Source organism: Microtus oregoni, unplaced genomic scaffold (assembly GCF_018167655.1).
Source record: "Microtus oregoni isolate MIOR12 unplaced genomic scaffold, Mior012 000013F_ref0000133, whole genome shotgun sequence".
NCBI classification, from domain to species: Eukaryota; Metazoa; Chordata; class Mammalia; order Rodentia; family Cricetidae; genus Microtus; species Microtus oregoni.
In genome coordinates this window covers 2,338,811-2,358,472 of record NW_024543072.1, presented here as the reverse complement: position 1 = coordinate 2,358,472, position 19,662 = coordinate 2,338,811, and the positions used below count along the sequence as shown (strand labels likewise).

The 19,662-nt window shown below is 51.8% G+C and overlaps 2 protein-coding genes across 2 annotated transcripts in view; one reads left to right on the top strand and one right to left on the bottom strand.

Moving 5' to 3' along the window:
• Positions 1 to 14: 14 nt before the first annotated feature.
• Positions 15 to 8,593, top strand: Bap1 (BRCA1 associated protein 1). The gene is made up of 17 exons (XM_041662574.1): positions 15 to 177; positions 272 to 301; positions 423 to 477; positions 1,442 to 1,574; positions 1,963 to 2,082; positions 2,550 to 2,611; positions 2,684 to 2,826; positions 3,091 to 3,169; positions 3,586 to 3,709; positions 4,004 to 4,151; positions 4,583 to 4,764; positions 5,141 to 5,271; positions 5,799 to 6,277; positions 6,390 to 6,550; positions 6,928 to 7,020; positions 7,115 to 7,187; positions 7,349 to 8,593. Exons 1-17 carry the CDS (start codon positions 141 to 143, stop codon positions 7,480 to 7,482), a joined length of 2,184 nt encoding a protein of 727 aa, XP_041518508.1. The 5' UTR covers positions 15 to 140; the 3' UTR covers positions 7,483 to 8,593.
• A 462-nt stretch (positions 8,594 to 9,055) lies between these two features.
• Positions 9,056 to 19,662, bottom strand: part of Dnah1 (dynein axonemal heavy chain 1) — a 63,238-nt gene continuing 52,631 nt past the window's right edge. The window contains exons 56-77 of the mRNA XM_041662738.1: positions 18,661 to 18,828; positions 18,390 to 18,581; positions 18,081 to 18,212; positions 17,499 to 17,624; positions 17,184 to 17,303; positions 16,925 to 17,074; positions 16,681 to 16,841; positions 15,722 to 15,947; positions 15,394 to 15,589; positions 14,933 to 15,084; positions 14,127 to 14,323; positions 13,759 to 13,903; positions 13,372 to 13,530; positions 13,165 to 13,296; positions 12,431 to 12,601; positions 11,989 to 12,168; positions 11,739 to 11,915; positions 11,050 to 11,220; positions 10,813 to 10,943; positions 10,117 to 10,468; positions 9,635 to 9,869; positions 9,056 to 9,206 (exon numbers count right to left, since the gene is read on the bottom strand). Of these exons, the coding sequence (XP_041518672.1) occupies positions 9,085 to 9,206; positions 9,635 to 9,869; positions 10,117 to 10,468; positions 10,813 to 10,943; positions 11,050 to 11,220; positions 11,739 to 11,915; positions 11,989 to 12,168; positions 12,431 to 12,601; positions 13,165 to 13,296; positions 13,372 to 13,530; positions 13,759 to 13,903; positions 14,127 to 14,323; positions 14,933 to 15,084; positions 15,394 to 15,589; positions 15,722 to 15,947; positions 16,681 to 16,841; positions 16,925 to 17,074; positions 17,184 to 17,303; positions 17,499 to 17,624; positions 18,081 to 18,212; positions 18,390 to 18,581; positions 18,661 to 18,828 (3,795 nt within the window). The 3' untranslated portion in view covers positions 9,056 to 9,084. The remainder of the gene's footprint in view (positions 9,207 to 9,634; positions 9,870 to 10,116; positions 10,469 to 10,812; positions 10,944 to 11,049; positions 11,221 to 11,738; positions 11,916 to 11,988; positions 12,169 to 12,430; positions 12,602 to 13,164; positions 13,297 to 13,371; positions 13,531 to 13,758; positions 13,904 to 14,126; positions 14,324 to 14,932; positions 15,085 to 15,393; positions 15,590 to 15,721; positions 15,948 to 16,680; positions 16,842 to 16,924; positions 17,075 to 17,183; positions 17,304 to 17,498; positions 17,625 to 18,080; positions 18,213 to 18,389; positions 18,582 to 18,660; positions 18,829 to 19,662) is intronic.

The following is a 19,662-nucleotide window of genomic DNA, read 5'->3' as shown; positions in this document are numbered from 1 at the left end:
CCCTGCGCGGGCCAGTGACGCGACGCGGCCCGTTGTCTGTGTGGGGCTGAGGAGCCCCGAGTGCAGTGGGCGCTCCCACTGGGAGCGGCGTGGGGTTGGCAGGGCCTGGACATGGCGCTGAGGGGCCGCTCCGCGGGAAGATGAATAAGGGCTGGCTGGAGCTGGAGAGTGACCCGGGTACGGAGGGGCCCCGGCGGGCCGGGGGCTGGGGAGGCCGGATGGGCCCCGGACGCTCCTGCCTGACAATCCCTCCTCCTCTTGTCCCACCCAGGCCTCTTCACCCTCCTGGTGGAAGATTTCGGTAAGAGCAGCCTCTGACCATTGGGACCTGGCTGTTAGGGGGCGTGTGTGTGTGGGTGCCCCCTGAGTTCTCCCTGCAGAGCCTGGGGCTGCCTTGCCGACTTCTTCTTTCCTGATCATAGGTGTCAAAGGGGTGCAAGTGGAGGAGATCTATGATCTTCAGAGTAAATGCCAGGGGTGAGTGGCTGGGCCCTTACCTCCGGGGGGCTGGGAGAGGGCAGTGGAATAGTACCCCTTCAAGGGAGGCAGTAGTAGTATAAAATGTCGCATAAGAAAACTTCCCTCTTTGTGGGTGTCCTCCTTGGACTTTTGTTTTTGTGTTTAATTCCCAGTCTTCCCTCAGCGCTTCCCCCCAGGAAGTAGTAACCCACCTTTTAACCCTAACCACTCTTGGGGTACAGTTCGGCTGCCTTGTCTGGTGTTGCAGCTAGAAGCCTCTGGCTGCACAGCGCCTTTTTTTTTTTTTTGTAAGTGTACAGTCCGTTAATTACATGACCACGTGTGCTGTGCACACAGAATTTGTCCTGACCAGGAGTGGTGCTGTGCCCATTTAATCCCAGGTCTCGGAAGGCAGAGGCAGTCAGAGGTCTTGAGTTTGAGGCCAGCCTAAGCTACATAGTGAGACTATGTCTCCAAACTAAACGAAGTTGTCCTGCATTGATTGGTTGGTGTGATACGGCCCTTTTCAGAGACCTAAACTCGGGTTCTGGTTTTGGTGATCTGTAGAATAGAGGAGCTTGCTGACAGGAATGATCCGAGAAGTCCGCTTTTACTTCCTAGAAGTGAAGGGACTGGTTCAGAAGTCCATACGCTTCCCCGGTTTTGGGGCTTGAGGCTAAGGTCCACAAATGAGAGCTGGTGCGGACTCCTCATTAGAGTTTCCACCTTGGTGCACCCTGGACCACCGGTTCCAGATTTCCTTCTCTTGCCCAGACTTCATAATGTGACTGAGTGGGCTTTCAGAGCATGAAGCTCACACTTGACTGCCTGGGAGAGGCTTCTGGGTGTGACGTCTCAGGCTCGTGTTGGATTCAGTCTTGATAAGAGTGAGGGACTCAGAGCACTAGCCCCCCACCCCCAGTGCAGACTTAGGGAGAGAAAGAAGGGGATGCTGACTGCCACCTGCCTCTTCCTTCTCTAGGCCTGTATATGGATTTATCTTCCTGTTCAAATGGATCGAAGAACGCAGGTCCCGCCGCAAGGTTTCTACATTCGTGGATGAGACATCTGTGATTGATGACGATATTGTCAATAACATGTTCTTTGCCCACCAGGTCTGCTGAGTTCTGAGCTAGTTCAAAGGGCAGGATGCTGGTTTTTGTTTTTGGTTGTTAATTGGTTTTGCGTGGAAAGTGACAGTGGGGGAAGCAGGAAGAAGAGCTAGACTGGTACCAGGAGTAGTTGTGGAACCCCCATGGCAAACCAGAACTAGCTCTTTTTCATTGAAGGGAATACCTTAGAGTAGATGGTATCTCAGGATATTCTCTGCGTCCCTAGATACTTGGTACTTAGTTGGTTGGTGTTGTCTGAGGAAAGTCTGAGCGAGACAAAGGAAACGGATGAGGGTTGCTGCATCTTTTTGTAGTCTTCTCGGTGAATGTGGGCTGGGGAGCTTACGGTAAAGAGTGTGAGGGTATATGAGTGACTATTTTTGATTTACAGTTGATTCCCAACTCTTGCGCCACTCATGCCTTGCTGAGCGTGCTCCTGAACTGCAGCAGTGTGGATCTGGGGCCCACCCTGAGTCGAATGAAGGATTTCACCAAAGGCTTCAGCCCAGAGGTATGCTGTAGTGCCTTAAATCACGGCTCACAAACAGAGCCTTGGGCAATGCTACTACATGAGATTTGGTACTGTTCGGCCATTTCTTTTTCAAATGATGATTAACATCTATTTGTTAATTGACTCATAAGTTTTGTGGAAGGTGGTTGGTTTTAGACTTTGCTGTTAAGAAGGAGATGATAATAGAGAAGGAGAAACTCAAGTCACCCACGTCAGGACTTTTTCTCCTGTAACTTTTTGTAGCAGGCTGTGTTGCTCCCCAGTAGTCACTGATTACTGTGCAAAGCCAGTATGGCCCCTCCCTTTGGGAGGTCCCCTGCGCTCATCTGCCACCACTAGCTCTTTAGGAAAGTTACCTGTGCTGCTTGAGATTCCTGGAATGCCTCTAAGCCTTCTCTCTGGAACACTGCCCTCACCCAGAGGCTCACTTAAGAATCTGTTCGCATGTAGTCTTATTTTCTTCTTAGAGTAAAGGATATGCAATTGGAAATGCTCCTGAGCTGGCCAAGGCACATAATAGCCATGCCAGGTAGGTGAGAGCTGTGGTTGCTGATATGGGGGAGGGGCAGCGGAGGATGTCTCTTACTTTGTCCTTTTCCAGGCCAGAACCACGTCATCTTCCCGAGAAGCAGAATGGCCTCAGTGCAGTGCGGACCATGGAGGCTTTCCATTTCGTCAGCTACGTGCCTATCACAGGGCGGCTCTTTGAGTTGGATGGGTTGAAAGTCTACCCTATTGATCACGGTAGGCATCCTGAGGAAGTGGCTTGCTTGATTTGTCATGCTTCCTTTTGGTTATCTGGGTTTCAGGGCCCTTAGGTTCTTGAGACTCAGTAGTATGAACTGGGTGGGTACCAAAGACATCTAACTGACCAAGAATTAATCTTGCTCCAAGTTACATGACCAGCTTGTACCTGGCTCAACCACAGTAATCTGTTTTCCTTGTTATCCCTGGTCACACCATCTCAGGATTGCCTACCTGCTGATTCCTCATCTTGTTCTCTCCTAGGGCCCTGGGGAGAGGATGAGGAGTGGACTGATAAAGCCCGGCGGGTCATCATGGAACGAATTGGCCTCGCTACTGCAGGGTAAAGACCCTCAGTTTGCCCTGTTGTGCCCTTCTGGAACTGTGTCTCCTTTAGGAGGGAAAGAGAGGTGCCAGATGCTCTGTAAATTGTAAGGCTATGTGGTGTATCTGGCAAGATCAGGCTTGGGTCTTGGGTTTCCAATCCCTTGTCTTCCTACCTAGGCTGCCTGTGGCCTGCTCTGGGCTGGGCTAGAGGAAGGGCAAGCCTTGTGGCTGGGTGGCACAAGTGTGCTAATTCACTTCCTGACAGGCCCCTCACATAGTTCATGGAAGGTACATCTCAGGTTTCTGAGTACGTGACTGGCTGCTGCCTGCCTATAGGATTAAAGCCTGTACCTTCAACTACAAGATACTTGCCTTAGTCTGTCGGCATGGCTGGGGTAGAGACTGCTCTGATAGCTTTCACTGTGACTACAGGGAACCATACCATGACATCCGCTTCAACCTGATGGCTGTGGTACCTGACCGCAGGATCAAGTATGAGGCCAGGTTACATGTATTGAAGGTGAACCGACAAACAGTCCTGGAGGCCCTGCAGCAGGTGAGTGGGTCTCCTACCTCGCCATGCCAGCCATACACTCCGCTCCCTGTCTCTCCAACACTGTAGTGTCTGTCTCTAATTCCCAGATCATGGTGTCTTGTAGATTCAGGGTTAACTGACCATTTCTTTCCTTTGCAGGGGTGGCAAAACTTAGGGGGGGAAGCTTCTAAAAAGAAGTGTGGTTTGACCTTTTTATCTTCTAGCAAATAAATGAGTAGGGTCAGAGCCCTTAGCTGTCTGAGATGGAAACCTGGCTCTACCCCTTCTCCTCTAAGCTTTGAGTTGTGTTTTAAGCTGATTAGAGTAACACAGCCGGAGCTGATTCAAACCCACAAATCTCAAGAGTCACAACTGCCCGAGGAGACCAAGCCAGCAAGCAGCAAGTCCCCCCTCAGGCTGGAGGCAGGCAGGGCCCCAGCGGCTTCTGAGTGCACTCACACAGGTACTTGAGGGACTTGGGGCCTCAGCCATTTGGATAGCTTGACATGGGAGGCCCAAGCACTTTAAGAAATTACTTGGGCAGTGGTGTAGGGGCTTCAGCAGGTCTGAAATTCCCTCTCACAACACTGAGGGAGAGTAGAGTGAGTTTTTCTTAAAGGACACCTGTAGAGTAAGGGACTGTCATGACCTTAGACCCCTGCCCCTCCATATTGCCCCTATCCTCCTCCCTCACCCCCCCAGTATTTTCTCTAAAGGCTGCCTTTCTTGTTGCCTTGTTTTTTCTCTATCTCATTGTGGAACCATGACTTAGAGCTTAGTGGCCTGTCCTGTTAGCCGCCTTCACTGGGGAAACAACTCACTAGACTGGGGAGACTGCTGTAAAGTTCTCTTAAGGATCCACCTGAATGTCCTGTCTACTCTGCCATGTCTCAGATGGTGCAGAGGAGGTGGCTGGTTCATGCCCACAAGTTCCGACCCACAGTCCTCCCAGCAAATCTAAGCTGGTGGTGAAGCCTCCAGGGAGTCTCAATGGGGTTCCCCCAAACCCTGCCCCTATTGTTCAGCGACTGCCAGCCTTTCTAGACAATCACAATTATGCCAAATCGCCTATGCAGGTAAGATGAAAGCACCTTGGCAAGTTTTCTTATGAGAGGCAACAGTGTTGGGTCCCTGGTAATTATTCTTTGACTCTGCTTGGGCCTTGATGACTGTTCTCTGACACTCATAGTCCCCACCATAGCACAATAGCATGGCCTTAAGGTGGCCAAGAGAGCTCCTTTGGCTTTAAATCCATTTTGTGAGTTGTACATTAGGTGCTTAGTCCTTGGGTCTATATGGGATGGTTTCTCCTGGTAACAAAAGCATATGGCAGGGCATCCTGTTTCTTTTAGAAGTACTTTGCACAGCTGAGAGCCAAGTTACCTTCTTCCCTAGCTGCAATGCCCAGTTTAGGTGAGTAGCCTTCCTCGATACTGTGCTTGTCTGCCCTAGGAGGAGGAAGACCTGGCGGCCGGTGTGGGCCGCAGCCGCGGTCCGGTCCGACCACCCCAACAGTACTCTGATGATGAGGATGACTATGAGGATGATGAGGATGAGGTGCAGAACACCAGCTCTGCCATCAGGTCAGTCCCAGCTCCAAAACGCTTTGGGTGCCTTGGGTCCTGTTCTGTGTATTCCACCCTGTATCTGAGAAGGCATTTCCACAGAGAACACTAGGCACTTAGAGAATGCAAGACCTTGGAGGAGGCTAGGAGGCTAGCCTGAAGGGCAAAACCCCAAGTCTTCAGGAACTTGCGGTGGGTTTAGCGGGGAGGTAAGTTTCTTACCATATATCAAGACATGTCTTGTTGAAGTGATCGTTTAGCTGGACCTCAAAGACTTGGGGTAGCAGAAGAGGTTGGAGAGATGGTCTGTTAAGTAGGATAGCATTAGAAGATTAGAAGTGAGCTAGCTAGAATAGAGGAAGTCCTTTGAGGCCTGTCTGTACTGTGGCACTTAGGGTGCCATTGCTGGGTCAGATTGCTTGGACCAAGTGTAGGAGCTTCCAGATTGGTTTGGGGAGAAGAGAATATATTTGAGCCATTCTGGACACTGCTGGGTGTGGTCACTTGGTCCATTCCCTCTTTTTACCTCTTATTGGACCCCACAGATACAAGCGGAAGGGGACAGGGAAGCCAGGATCGTTGAGCAATTCTTCAGATGGGCAACTGTCAGTGCTGCAGCCCAACACCATCAATGTCTTAACTGAGAAGCTTCAGGAGTCTCAGAAAGACCTTTCAATTCCTCTGTCCATCAAGACTAGCAGTGGGGCTGGGAGTCCAGCTGTGGCTGTGCCCACACACTCGCAGCCTTCACCCACTCCTAGCAATGAGAGCACGGACACAGCCTCTGAGATTGGCAGTGCTTTCAACTCCCCCTTGCGCTCGCCTATCCGCTCGGCTAACCCCACACGGCCCTCTAGCCCTGTCACCTCTCACATCTCCAAGGTGCTCTTTGGAGAGGATGACAGCCTTCTGCGTGTTGACTGCATACGCTACAACCGTGCTGTCCGTGACCTGGGTCCTGTCATTAGCACAGGCCTGTTGCACCTTGCTGAAGATGGTGTACTGAGTCCCTTGGCACTCACAGGTGGGCCTTGGGTGCCTCACTGACCACTAGGTGTACCCGAGAAGGGGGGAGGTGGCCAGGTGACTACTAAAGTATCATGTACTCTGATGCATCTTTTTATGTCCTCTCCCAGAGGGTGGGAAGGGTTCCTTACCTTCTACCAGATCAAGCCAAGGCAACCAGGGGTCCAGCAGCCTAGAGGAGAAGGAGATGGTAGAAGCCACAGATAGCAGAGACAAGTCTGTGCTGAACAGGCCCAGTGAGCCCTTGAGTGGAGAGAAGTACTCACCTAAGGTGAGTCTCAGCTTTCTTTTCATAGTAGAGGCCGCACTGCCTAGGTACTGGGTCCTTTTTTTCGAGATGGTATTTCTCTTATGTAGGAGCTTTTGTTGTCCTCAAACTTGCTTTGTAGACCAAGCTGGCCTTGAACTCACAAAGATCTGCCTGCTGTGATTAAAGGTGTGAGCCACCGTGCCCAGCTGTTATTGGGTTCTTGATTAGAATTTTGTTGTGAAAGTTGGTGGCCAGCCAGGTGCCTGATAGCCTTTTTGGGTTGGGTGGCCTCAATAGCCCCTTGGACTATGGCTGTACACCCTTGCTTCTAGTTGCTTTTTGGTAATGGAGCTTTGGTGCCAGTCAGACCCTTAAGGTACAATGTTGGGTTCTGACAGGAGCTGCTAGCACTACTAAAGTGTGTGGAAGCTGAGATTGCAAACTATGAGGCTTGTCTCAAGGAAGAAGTAGAGAAAAGGAAGAAGTTCAAGGTGAGTGATACCTCTGCTGCCTGTCCTTCTGTCTTCTCCCAAGGACAGTTGCTCTGAGGAGCTCTGGTGCCCTCATGTACTTTCTTTCCTACAGATTGATGACCAGCGAAGGACCCACAACTATGACGAGTTTATCTGTACTTTCATTTCCATGCTGGCTCAGGAAGGTGAGGGGGCTTCTATAGTGTCTTCATTGTCCTTCCCTGCTGAGTGTTATGTCCCTCAGCTCCCCATGCACACCCCGCAAGAATTCTTTTGAGGCTGATCAGACTAAAGCACATGGAACCTGGAAGCCAGCCACCTACTTAGGAGTTTCTGCTTTCCACAGGTATGCTGGCCAACCTAGTGGAACAGAACATCTCAGTGCGGCGCCGCCAAGGGGTCAGCATCGGTCGGCTTCACAAACAGCGGAAGCCTGACCGGCGGAAACGCTCTCGCCCCTACAAGGCCAAACGCCAGTGAGGACCTCTGGCCCTAACTGCAGCCTCTCTTGCCACAAAGCCCTTACCAGGGCCCTCCCTGCCCCACTCTTCTTTTCCCAGTATTAATGAATAGTTCAGCGAGGGCCCAGGCCCTGGGAGTGGGAATGAGCTGTGTGTCCTGCATTGTGCTCTGGGGCCTGGCAGGGCAAGTCAGCCCCATGATGCGCAGGAAGCAGCAGTTGGAATTGGAGGTTGCTATGGCCTCCACGACCATCTATGGAGCAGCAGGATATACATTTTACCTATTGGAAATGTCTTTTTTTGGGCTCCTGCCCTTCTTGCCATTATATTATCATGGCCAGCTTTCTGACTCTGCTTTCTCTCCCAGCAGCTGTCATCCTGCTGGGGATGACACCAGGGTTCCAGCTGGGAAATTGAGAAGGCCTGGGCCCTGGTGCTCTAGCCCCAGCTACTAGCCTGTCCTTGTGAATTCCTCTTGAGAGAGAGCCAAACTCAGGGACCAGGCTGCTGAGCTGGAATGGGCATGGGGTGTCTTAGTAGGATGCACAGCCTACCGGGGTCCCACAGCTATAGCAGAGAGAAGTGTTGAATTGTCCCAGTGGCATGCAGACTGTTCTGGTTCCATCTACACTTGCTAATTCTGTCAAAGCAAGGCTCTGGGGCTCTTTGCCTTTAGTGTTGTGGCCCTGACTATGGGCCGACCTTGGGCTCCTAATCTCTGTCTCTGGGGTCAGATGAGCCTCTACCTAAGCCCCTCAGTATTACCATGTCTCCCACCTCTTAGGGATATCAGAGACAGGGCTGCTTGAACGAAGCTGGCACTACTCAGTTCTCCTTACTGTGTCAGCTTCCTTGGCCTCTTGCAGGGTACTCAGGGTAGGGGATAGGGTCAAGATGGGTTAGAACTCCTGTGTTCCCATAGGGCTTGATGACAGTGGGTCATAAGCTCAGCACTGTTTCAAGCTCCAGCCCCAAACAGCTCTGTGTTCTGCTTGATTAGGTGATCCAAGCAGGCCCTTATCTGTAGATCGTGACTGTGGGGGATATGGTACGGCAGCCCTGCCCTGCAGTCCTGCCCTGCAGTTCTGTAAATACTGGTCAGTGAGTGAATAAAAGTGTGCCGAGATGGCCCTCTGCTTGCCGTCCTGAGGTCTGTGGGCGGGGCTAGGGAAATGAGACTGCGGCCCCGAAGCTCTGCTGATAGCCAGGAATGACTGCTTGTGATGGCAGGCTTGGGGTGGTGTTCCAGATGGGTTGTGGACAAGGTAGGGTGCTGAGGTGAGAATGCTTGGCTCTCACCAGATCTGATGGCTTTGAATCTGAAAAGGTCCTGGGGCTCTGCACGAAGAGCTGCCCGTAGGTCTAACCGGTGAATTGGAGAGGAACTGGGACCTGAGAGGTTGCATATCTCAATGTCTCATCCCTTATTGTGTTTGGGTAGGTACAACAGGCCAGAGCTGCCTCGTGCCCCCTTCCCCCATCCCTTACTGACAATTCTCTGCTGTGACTGCTATATCCCTGTTCCCCTACAGTGGTCCTGTAGATGAGGCCTCTTGTACACAGCCAAGGCACAACGGGACTTACTGAAACACTTTAATGGCCCTGGCCCTTCTGTCTGGGTCTAGTAATCCAGGGCACAGATGAGGGCTACACCACGCTTTATCCAGTGTCGCTGAGGCTTGTTGGTAGGGATCTCCACAGCAATAACATAGTTGGTTGAGTGGCCTGTGGTTGATAATGTTCCTGAAGCATGCAAGAAAGAGGGACGGTTAGGTTCTACTCTTTCACCACTGGGTTAGGGGGGAAGAACATGAACAATGAGTTTGACAGACTTGAGTTGGGAATAGGAAGGGAACAGGGCCCAAAAGTCAGGATCCTTGGTGACTTGATCTGATGAGGGCTCAGGCCTCCCTAGAGTTAAGGCACTGAGGATGGAATTGCCACCACCACTATATTCCCTGTTTTCTTTCTCTGAGCCCCTGGTGGAACTTGGGCCCATAGACTCCTAGGATGCATGATAGATTACTAAGGAGGAGGGCAAGCAAGCAGGGAATTACTGAACTCTGCACTGGCCCAGACTTCCATCAGCTCTCCCAGGCAGCTATCCTGGGTCCGTGTAAACTGACTAGACTTTTACCTGTAGTGTGGATGGCCTGCTTGGGTTGCCTTACCAGCGCGGGTCAGAGTCTTGTAGATGGGGCACAGGTAGAAGTCCTGGGTCTCAACCTTTCGGTTGGCTACTGGCATGAGCCAGATAACAGCCATCTCTGTATACAGCTCTTTGGGCCGTGACTCAGCCAGCTGGAAATCCAATGGGTCCCAGCGAGCACCTTCCAGGAACAGTCCATGAATATAGCACCCTGTTTGAGGCCTTTCGTCAATTTCTGATGGGGTCCTGGACAACACCTGTGGTGGGCACACAGACACCCACATTGAAGCAAGGTTAGGATTTGTATCAGAAGGCACAAATTCCCTCTTGAAAGCTGCTGTCTGCCTATCACCTATCTGCTATTTTAGTCTGTGACCTGTTGTCTGCCCTTCCCCTCTGAATATCTCTGGGGCTCTTGGTCTGGGTCTTTTCATCTTCTATTCAGGATTGCTTCAAACTTAGGTAATTATGACTGTAGTGCACCACCGCCTCTTGTGTTCAGACCTTGAAATCAAAGGTGATAGTGTCAATAGAAATGACGAACTTTCGGGCAAAGTTCTGCAGTGTGCCCGTTAGGAAAGCTTGAGGGAAGAAGAAGCCGCTGATCCAGAAGACAGGGGGGATGCCATTTTCGATCCAAGACTGTATAAAGTTGAGGCGCTGTAGCAGGTCCATGATCCATGAAGCCAGTGGTTTGAGTGATGGGTAGGCCTTGGTTTTCCAGAGCTCAGGCACAGCGTTGTTGTACAGGCTGGTGGACATCAGCTCCAGCTCTAAGGACATTACCACTAGTCCCTTGAGTGCCTTGAGCATGTCACTAAGTGTCTGCGTGATCACCACTAGGAGCTTGTTGTACCTGTAGGGTCAGTGGCAAGGTATTAGTGGGCTGGGGTTCTGTGGCAGTCTCTGTGCCCTTCCATCTGTGCCCATAGACAATGACAGAATACAAGTTAAATGCGGAACTGGGTGAGGCATTCTGGGTACAATCCCAGCTCTGGCCCTTAGTAAATATGTCAATTACTTAAGACAGTCAATCTTAGGCCTTAGTTTATTCATCTATAAAATGAAAATAAGCAGCCAAATTAGAAGACAGATGTTTAGTTAGCACTTAGCATGACAGCTGGCTAATAGCAATACCTGTTGTTATTCTTATAGCACAGTGGCCCTTGACTGGTTGGCTAAGGTGTGGCAAGAAATTACCTAATGACTTCTTGTACCAGCACTGTGTTCATTGACTCCTCATATAGCACAGGGTATTTGCTTATCACCTCTTCTAAGGGAACAGGCCCAGGGATCTGGAACAGAATGTCCTCAGCCACATCTTCTACTAACTGCAGGGAACAAAAAGATGAGAGGACTGAACTGGCTACCTCGAAGGCAGGATGGGGCAGTCTGGCCTTGTCCAGACCTTGACCCTTTCCCTCCACTACTACCCACCTCCTCCCTGCTCTGGCCGCCCACTGAGGATGATTTGGGCTGCAGCTGGAGAATGGCACCGAATAGAGCAAAAGTCTCATTCTGGGCAAAGGTAATGTTGGCATTGTCATGCAGACCGAAGATCTCAGGCATGTCATTGAGTGGAAGGCTCTTGATGTAGGAGAGATAGCCCTAGGAAGCAAGAGGGCTGAAACTGAAGGCCTTTGCGTGTTCTCGCCAGCCTTTGGAGTCACGGTCACCCTCCCTGGTTCACCTTCCTGTTGTTTCCGGAACTGCAATGGTCAGTGTGATGCTGTACTGTGGTTCTTGCTTTCCTCTCAGCCATTTATTGCCATCCCTCTACTTGTTTCTGTAGCTGCTCAAACCTGACATGCTCCCTCTTGCTCACCCAACCCAACTTCAGTTCAGGATACTTCCCCCATCACCCTAGAAGTATGTCCTCAGGGAGTGTCTCTACCCCACACATAGCCTGCATGACCACCCACTAGTGATACGTGGAATAAGTGAGGAGGGTTTGCCTACCCCCACAGAAGCCTGTCTCCACTAGGTGTGACTGCCTCTGCTGTGGGTGGGATTTTGATAGAAAGGTATTCTGGAAGGCAGGGCTATACCTCCTTTCTCCTGTGCCCTTTTGCGTCAGGGTTCCATGGGACCCCAGGAGCCCCGCTGGCCCCCTCCTGTGGACTCACATTGAGGTCGTAGGTAGGTGGGATCTGGTGGTAGATGCCGGAGGCACTGTAACTGTGCTCAGAAGAGAGCACAGCAGGGTTGTAGAAATCTTCTAGGATGTTCATGACACAGCGACGGTCCCAGTCATCAGTCACACGACCGCCATAGTTGATCTCTCCGGCAGTGTACTTGAGAACCTGTGTGGTGGGTGGGTAAGCGTCCTTAGTAAAAGTGCCCAAGTCAGTGGTCCCCAACCTGCCCCCTGCCTACCTTATAGGGGATGTCATCATATTCATCTAGGAACATCTTGAGCTGGCTGATGCAGATGCGCAGATCTCCATCTGTGAACTCATAAGGGATGTTGAAACCCAGGGGCCCAAATTTACGGCGTTCAAGTGCATTCCCATGGAACAAGCACAGAGATAGCAGCAGTGACTTGAACTCCACAACCTGCAGGACAGAAAGGGGCAGGGTCATAAGAGGAAGGGGTGGGACAGGTAGGTGGGAGCTTAGAATGTACCTCACTTAAAAAAAATAGAAAATTATTTTTAATTATGTGTATAAGTATATGGGTATGTGCACATGAGTGCTGTTGCTCACAGAGGGCAAAGGTGTCAAATCCCCATGGAGCTAGAGCTGCCTGGTGTGGATGCTGGGCTTGAACTAAGTCCTCTGGAAGAACTGCCAGTGCTCTTAGCCCCTGAGCCATCACCTTTCGACAGGAGTGGAGGAAGTCATCACTGAGACTGTTGTAGGACTTGAGCAGGTTAGCTTTGACACCACGTGGTGGTTCAATAGTCATTTTGGAGCCATTTTGCAGGATGGACACTGGGAACTTGTTGCTGGGCAGGCTGGTGAGCCATAGGCGGAAGTCCCGATGTACCTGGTGGTCACAGCACGTCATAAACACAAAGACCTCAGCGAAGGTTCCTTCCTATCCAGAAACACCCTCTTGCTCTGATTTACTCCTTCCCTGAGTTGGTTAGGATATACGGCTATGTGGACAACTGGCTAAGAACAGGACTTAGCAAACTCTAGGGTCACCATTCTGTGCTGGGTAGCCTTAGGGAAGTCACCAACCCCCTGAGACTCAGTAATTTGGAGGGACAATAATAATCTAGTTAATAATCCAGAATAGTCAGTCATGGGTGGCCCACACTTTTAATTCCAGCACTTGGGAGGCAGAGGCAGGTGGTTCTTAGTTTGAGACCAGCCTGGCCTACAGAGTGAGTTTCAGGACAGCCATGGCTGTCCTGTCTTGAAAAACAAAGACCAACAACAGCAGAAGTCCAGATTAATCTAGTTGCATCGTGATAGACATGCTTTGCATCTGGGTTTGGGCTGCATGCTTTGTGGGACTGTCTCATTGAAGCAGCCTCAGTCGTTGATGGGTGGTTTATTACTCCTTTCACTGAGAAGGACCCAATGACAGGCAGCACAGTGCACCTTGTCAGGATTGATGTGCTCGATGAGACGCTCCAGGGCTGGCATCCAGCTTGGTGCCAAATGGCAGTTCTGAAAGAAGACCCACTTGCCCCTCTCTATGGAGCTGCGCATCATGGCTTCTGCCCGAGGGCCCTAGAGAACAGGAACATTGAGTAGGTGACAGCTGCTCATCTTCCCCAGCCTGCTCCTCCTCTGCCTTACCCTTACCTGCCCCTGGCCCAGGGAGATGGCAGAGAGCTTCTTGGAGAACTTCATTTCTTCTGCAAATTTGTAGAGGTCAGCAGCCGGGTCAGTGCCGGGTGACAGCACAAAGATGAGGGGGGTCGTGGAGTTGGACTCTTTGAACACCGCAGACAGATTGGCTGTCTGGAAGGACGGGGAGATATGCTGAGACCACATGGGGTTGATAAGAGGAGGGTTCAGGGCAAGGGCAAGGACTCCTGAGGTTCCTGGAGCAGTTCCAGAAGAGCCTTCTGAGTCCTAGAAACGTCCCTATTCAAGAGTTCTAGCCTGGACAGGGCTGGAAGGTAGTCCTCAAGGCCATCATATCCTTGAGACTCAGGATACCAGCTCTGCCTGGAGACCAGCACTTGCCTGGGGCTCAATGAAACGGGGTTCCAGGTGGTTGGCCACAAAGTCCTGCATGGCATTAGTAACCTTGTCCCCACGCAGGCAACGGAGAACAAGCAGTTTCTGGAAATCATCCAGGTATGTGTTCCAGATGCCAGGCAAGAGCTCCCTGAAACAAAGCCCACATCTCCCTGAGAGCCAGGCCCATGTGAAGCCACTGGCCCATGAACTTTGCCGGAAGGTGGGGTTTCCCAGGAGAACAGGGCTCGAGGCACAGGGAGACATTCCCATGGATACAAGGCAGTACTAGGTAATATTTCAGATAAGGCCTCTGGGCAAGCCTGTTCCTGGGGTCTTGTGTCCCTGGTAGCCTAGTCTGGGATCCAGCTCACCGGTGAGGCTCAGCACTGTCAAAGATGGCCTGGAATTTTCGGAGGTGCTTCGCGAAATCAGATGAGAACATGGTAAAAGCTGGCAGGTTTGAAAGTGCCAAGATGTCTCTCCAGGCCCTGTCCGATAGCCAGTGTGGTGCAGGGTTTTCAGTCATGGTCTGGATGGAGCCTCCAGACAGGAGGTAGCGCCACTCAGCCTAGCAGAGTACAGGTCAGGTTGATGCCTACACCCTGTAGCCAGCTCCTTTGTGTCCTTAGGCCCCTCACCCGAGAAACTGGGTTACTCCTAGTGTCTACTCTTCTGTCCTTTCTTGGCTATGAGGCCCATGAGAGCTCCTGACTAAACAAGTGTGGGAGGCTCAGAACAGTTTGTCCCTGGGACAATCTCTGCTCAGCAGCACATTTAAGGCTCTTAGAAGGCCCGTGTTTGCTGGACGATGGTGGCACGCACCTTTAATCCCAGCACTTGGGAGGCAGAGGCAGGTGGATCTCTGTGAGTTCGAGGTCAGCCTGGTCTACAAGAGCTAGTTCCAGGACAGGCTCCAAAGCTACAGAGAGACCCCGTCTTGAAATACAAAGCAAAACAAAACAAAAAAACTAGTGTTCAGAGCATCATTTGGGCCATAATAACCCAGAATTCCCTGTTGTGTTTAAGCAAGTAATTGTGCTTCCAAAGACCTTTGTCCCCTTTACTTGTGCTATGCCTTTATTCCTGGCTTTCCTGTAATACCTATGCTGAGTTCTCACGCCCACAATAGGGTAACCCTCAGACAGACAGGCCCTGAGCCACCTGCCAGCTTCTGCACCTGGTTGATCTTGCCCTCATTCATCATAATACGGGCACACAGCAGGAAGGCGAACATGAGCTTGTGCTTCTCAAAGAGGCTGCGGCAGACATTGCTATAGAGGCTGTAGGTTAGGTAGCGGTTGATGTTGCTGATACGCTTCTTCAGGTTGTCTACGGGGTAGGAGAGGCGGTGACAGAGCATGGGGAAATTGGAGAGAGAATCTCAGGGTCTAGCCCAGCCTCAAAAGTCTCCCAGCAGCTATCAGGGTACTCTGTGCATCTCCCTAGACAGCTCGTGTTTCCAGAAAAGGGCTCTAAGTAGGGTAGGGATAGAAGGTGGTGTCTTTTCCGGGATCATGAGTATATGATATAAAAGTGAACAGAGATGAGGGTTCCTATATGTGCTCCACCACAGAAATGTGCCCATAAGTGTTGCATCCATTTTAGAGTGGGCCTGTTGTGCCAGTGTAACAGAGCTACCTGCCCTCTCTGAGTTGGCAATGCCTGAGAGGAAGATGTTGAGGAACCACTCCAGGGAGTACTGGTACATGGGGTCCACGTTAGCCAGGTCTGACACACAGAAGAAGAGGATCTGGGTGCGGACAGCCACAGGTATGTACTCCATGCGTGTGAGATCAATGTCCTTCTCTGTCTGCTCTGCAATCCTGACCTTAGCCTGGGGAGAGGGGAAAAAGGAAAGGTGTTAGGTCCAGGGAGGCTATAAAGAGCAATAGGTCAAAAATGTAGGTTGAAGCAGGTTTGGGGCAAGTGGGGGGAGGGGTTCAGGTTGATGAAGGCAGTTTCCAACCTGGATCTCAGCAGCCTTCATCTTGGAAGCCTCCAGCACCTTGATAAGTTCCATATCGTCTACAGGGTTACCCTCAGAGGAGCTGAGGCGGTACAGTATCTGGTCTTCAATGTCCTTCAGCTCCTGGCGCATCTTGGCATTACTGACAATCAGCTGGTTCTTGGCCTCTTCTAGATCAGGTCGTTCCTCAGCCACGACCTGGCCCAGTAGCTGGTCCTCTAGGCCACTACCGGGGTGGAAGACCATGTTTGTAGTACCTGGGGAACTCTAGGGCTCAATGTAAGCCCACATTTAACTCAGCACCACTGCTACTGTCAGCCTGGGAGGCCTACCCTCAATCTGTAGGATTGATGCTGGGCTGCTTTCAAACTAATGGCTGTCAGCAAGACCTTGAATAGCAGGGGCTGGCCAGCTAGATCCTGAGTTCTTTGGCAAAAGGGGCTATGAATGATCAAGTAAGATAAGGCTTAAGAGTGCCTGTTTTGGGGCTGGAGCGATAGCTCAGTGGTTAAAAGCACTGACTGCTCTTCCAGAGGACCTGGGTTCAATTCCCACACCCACATGGGGGCTCACAACTGTAGCTCCAGTTCTAGGAGACCGCCACCTTCACACAGACATGCATGCACGCAAAACACCAATGCACAAAACATAAAGAGGACGGTTCCCCTCCCACTGCTTGTAGCTACTCAAATGAAGGCTTTATATGCAACAGGCCTGTGTGTGCCTGTGTTGTGTGTAGGGGGGGAGAGGAACACTGTTAGGTGGAAATGAAGTAAGAGGGGCCCATGGAGGGTCTGCACTTTGGGATACCAGAGTGACGGGGAGGAAGTTGATGGGGTCACTAAGCAGGAAAGACAGACCTCTTGAGTCCCTGCAGCTTAGGGATGGCCAAGAGATGGCCAAGGGTCAGACGGCAGGAAGGGACAGCTGGTGCTTTGTTCTTTTGGGTGGAGGCTCACCTGGGTGACAGTGTAAAGTTGATGAGGGTGAGTTTGGTAGAAACCTCTGGCGTGTAGTGAGGGTTGGGCAGCTTGGTGGTGATGTACATCCTGAAGTCCTCATGGTAGGGGATCACTGTGTCTCCCAACTTCAACACTGTGTTTCCTTGCTGCTTGTATGTCTGTGGCAGGCAGGATGTGCGGGCACTGTGGTCGGGGTGTCTGGACCTGCAGTCCATAGCTGCCCCTTTCCCAACAGACCTACCTGCTTGAGCAGCACGGGCTCTAGTGCTGGATCTAGCTCCTCACCCACATTTTCTAGAAGGCATGGCTTGCCAAAGCGGATAGCATTCTCCATGCTGCGCAGAAAGTCACGGTCACTCAACTTGAACACATCTAGCCCATTGTCCTTCTCCTACAGGGGAAGGTGGGGTTATGGGAGCTTAGAGCCAGCCCAAGGCTCAGTTGCTTCCCTAGAATTGGCTGAGCCTGTCTGACGAGGCAGCATTAGTGGGTTTGCTTACCATGTTCTTGATCCATTTGTTAGCCTGACTCTGAGGGTCAATGAAGTGGGTCCAGCGTTGGGAGTATTGATTGATGACCCCATTCTCCACTGACAGAGTATCATTGGGGAGGCCAGCAATCTGTGGGAATCCAGGTGCCATGCTGTTCAGGGTTCTTATATGAGCTTAGGTGGCTGGGACATTAGCTACTCTTACTACCCGCTTGCTACACCCAGGAGGGCAGAGAGGAGGCATCAATGAGTTAGTTGGTAAAGGGGGTAGAAAGGAGGCAGGAGGATCTCAGCCCAGCTCCATATCCTGACATCTGAGAGTTACCTGCCAGGAACGGATCTTCACTGGGTTTCCCAGGGTTGCAATCAGTGTGGGCTTGGAGGTGTGCGGGACTTGGTGAACTGTGAGCTGCCTGACCCACTGATCATAGAGTGATGTACGGTACTGGCCCTGGAGAGATGTAAAACCTGAGACCACCACACAGGATCCTCCTCACCTCTAGCTACAACACTGCTTGGTAAAGGCATGCAGAAGTCAAAGCTCAGTGCATTAGCTAACATGGACTAGACATTACAGACACTTCAGGCCTGCTTGGATCCTACAAACCACAGACCCTTGTCTATGAAAGGGGTCACACCTGCAATGCCTGCCCTAAAGATGGCTGTGAGAATTAAATGGGACACTGAGAGCAGCATCTGGCACAGGTGATATGTGCGAGCCATTTTATATTCCAAGGGGGACTCTTCTGACCTGGGTCACAACTTGTACCTGCTCAGTATCCGCATGCTACATGCGGGAGGGAAGGAGAGGCACTCCACAGGTTGCCCTCACAGAGAGAAGGCCTCTAGGGAGGGTCTCCTTGTGGGATGGATAAAGCTGGTCCAGGGTAGGGTGGGGGCTCTTTACCGTGAAGGGGCCCAGGTAGGCCACAAAGCCGGCAGCCACCAGTACATCACCAGAGATGTTGTCGAGCATGTTCTCCAGATTCTCCACAGTCTCCTGCCAGCGAACCTTCTCATCTGATAGTCCATTGATGAGCTGTAAAAACAGTCTTATGGTGTGGGCTCTGGGAGGCTGGGCTGAGGCCTGGGGCTGGCTCTGCCCACTCTGGCCCTGGCCATCAGCTGCTAAGAAGGGGATAGGGAGAGCCCAGGGGAAGAAGCTCTTCTCTTCCTGACGGTCCTGCCTGTAGGCTCTGTCGGAGAGGGCACATACCTTATCAGCTCGGCCTAAGCGCTGCTCACACTGCTCACACTTCATTTCCAGCTCCTCCTTCTTGGCCACACACTCTTGATACTTGGCCTGCAGTGTGGCGATGCCATCTTCCACTTCACGCAGGTGCTGCTTTGCCTCTTCTAAGATCCTTTGTGTCACTTCCAGGTCATCCTGGGCTTCCCGCAAGGCTTGCTGCAGGCAGGAAGAGGGCCAGCTCGTAGCCAGTACCTGGTAGGGGAGCTGGCCCCTTCTAGCTCTGAATAGTCCTTACCCGTTTGGGCTCTACGGCCTTGGCTACGAAGTGGTACTTGTGCATGGCGCGCACCCACTGGCAGATAGATGTGCAGGCCTTGGACACCTTGGCAATGGCAGCTGGCTGGAACTCCTCGTTGTCGATATATGGTTGGATGGCTTTGATAACTGCCTCCCCAATGTTGTCCTAGGGTGGAAATCATGGATCTCAGGACACTGCTTCCTTGCATCTTAGGTGCCTGCCAGAGAGCCTCCCCCATCCGTGCTGTTCCCACCGCTGTTGACCATGGGCCTGGGAGCTGAGCTGCTGGCAGGCTCTTCAAGGATCAGAGCTAAGGCAAGCCTAGAGGAGTCAGAGCTCAGGCTGTAAGCCCTCATGGACTGAGTGCCTCTTTGAGAAGGGTGTCTGGTTTCTTATCTAATGGAACAGTAGGAGGAGGCCTATGGAAGCTGTGAGGGAGTCCAGTTGCTGTGACACTGGTCACTGCCTTATGATGTGTGATGGCAGGGGGTAGCCCATGTAGGCCAGGCAACTGACATTCAGTGAACTTCTGGACTGGAGAGGGGTTCACTGAAGGGGTTGTGGGCTTCATCCCGAGAGAGCAGATGCCCATGGACACTGAAAAGTCCCAGATGGACATTGCAGAGGATCTAGCGATAGCCAGAGCAAGCTGAAGCTTAGGGAGGGAGACAACATAGAACAGGCGGTGAACCTCTTTTGACTATGGCCAGTGGGGGTGGGGATCTCCAGGCTGTGAAGCCTTGGAGTGACTGTGGGCGACATCCTCCTGGCCTGATCCCAGTTTCCTCAGGCATCTGTTGGGGAGGGAGAGGCTGTCATCCCCCCTGACAGCTACTTGGGGTAGGGGTGGGACAGCTCTATTCCCATGATCCCAGACACCTCTATGTCCCCCAGGGTACGTGTGCTGCAGCTGGTGGCAGGACAGGTAGAGGAAGAACAAGACCACAGTACCTGAAGATACTGCTGTGGCAGGCACTTCTCCATCCTACTGCATCCTAC

Bases quoted from the DNA above. Each gene is read 5' to 3' on its own strand.
- Bap1 (XM_041662574.1), top strand. From the start codon at position 141: ATGAATAAGGGCTGGCTGGAGCTGGAGAGTGACCCGG. The intron at 2,083-2,549 runs GTATGCTGTAGT...TTTTCTTCTTAG, and splicing joins CCAAAGGCTTCAGCCCAGAG to AGTAAAGGATATGCAATTGG. The intron at 4,152-4,582 runs GTACTTGAGGGA...GCCATGTCTCAG, and splicing joins TTCTGAGTGCACTCACACAG to ATGGTGCAGAGGAGGTGGCT.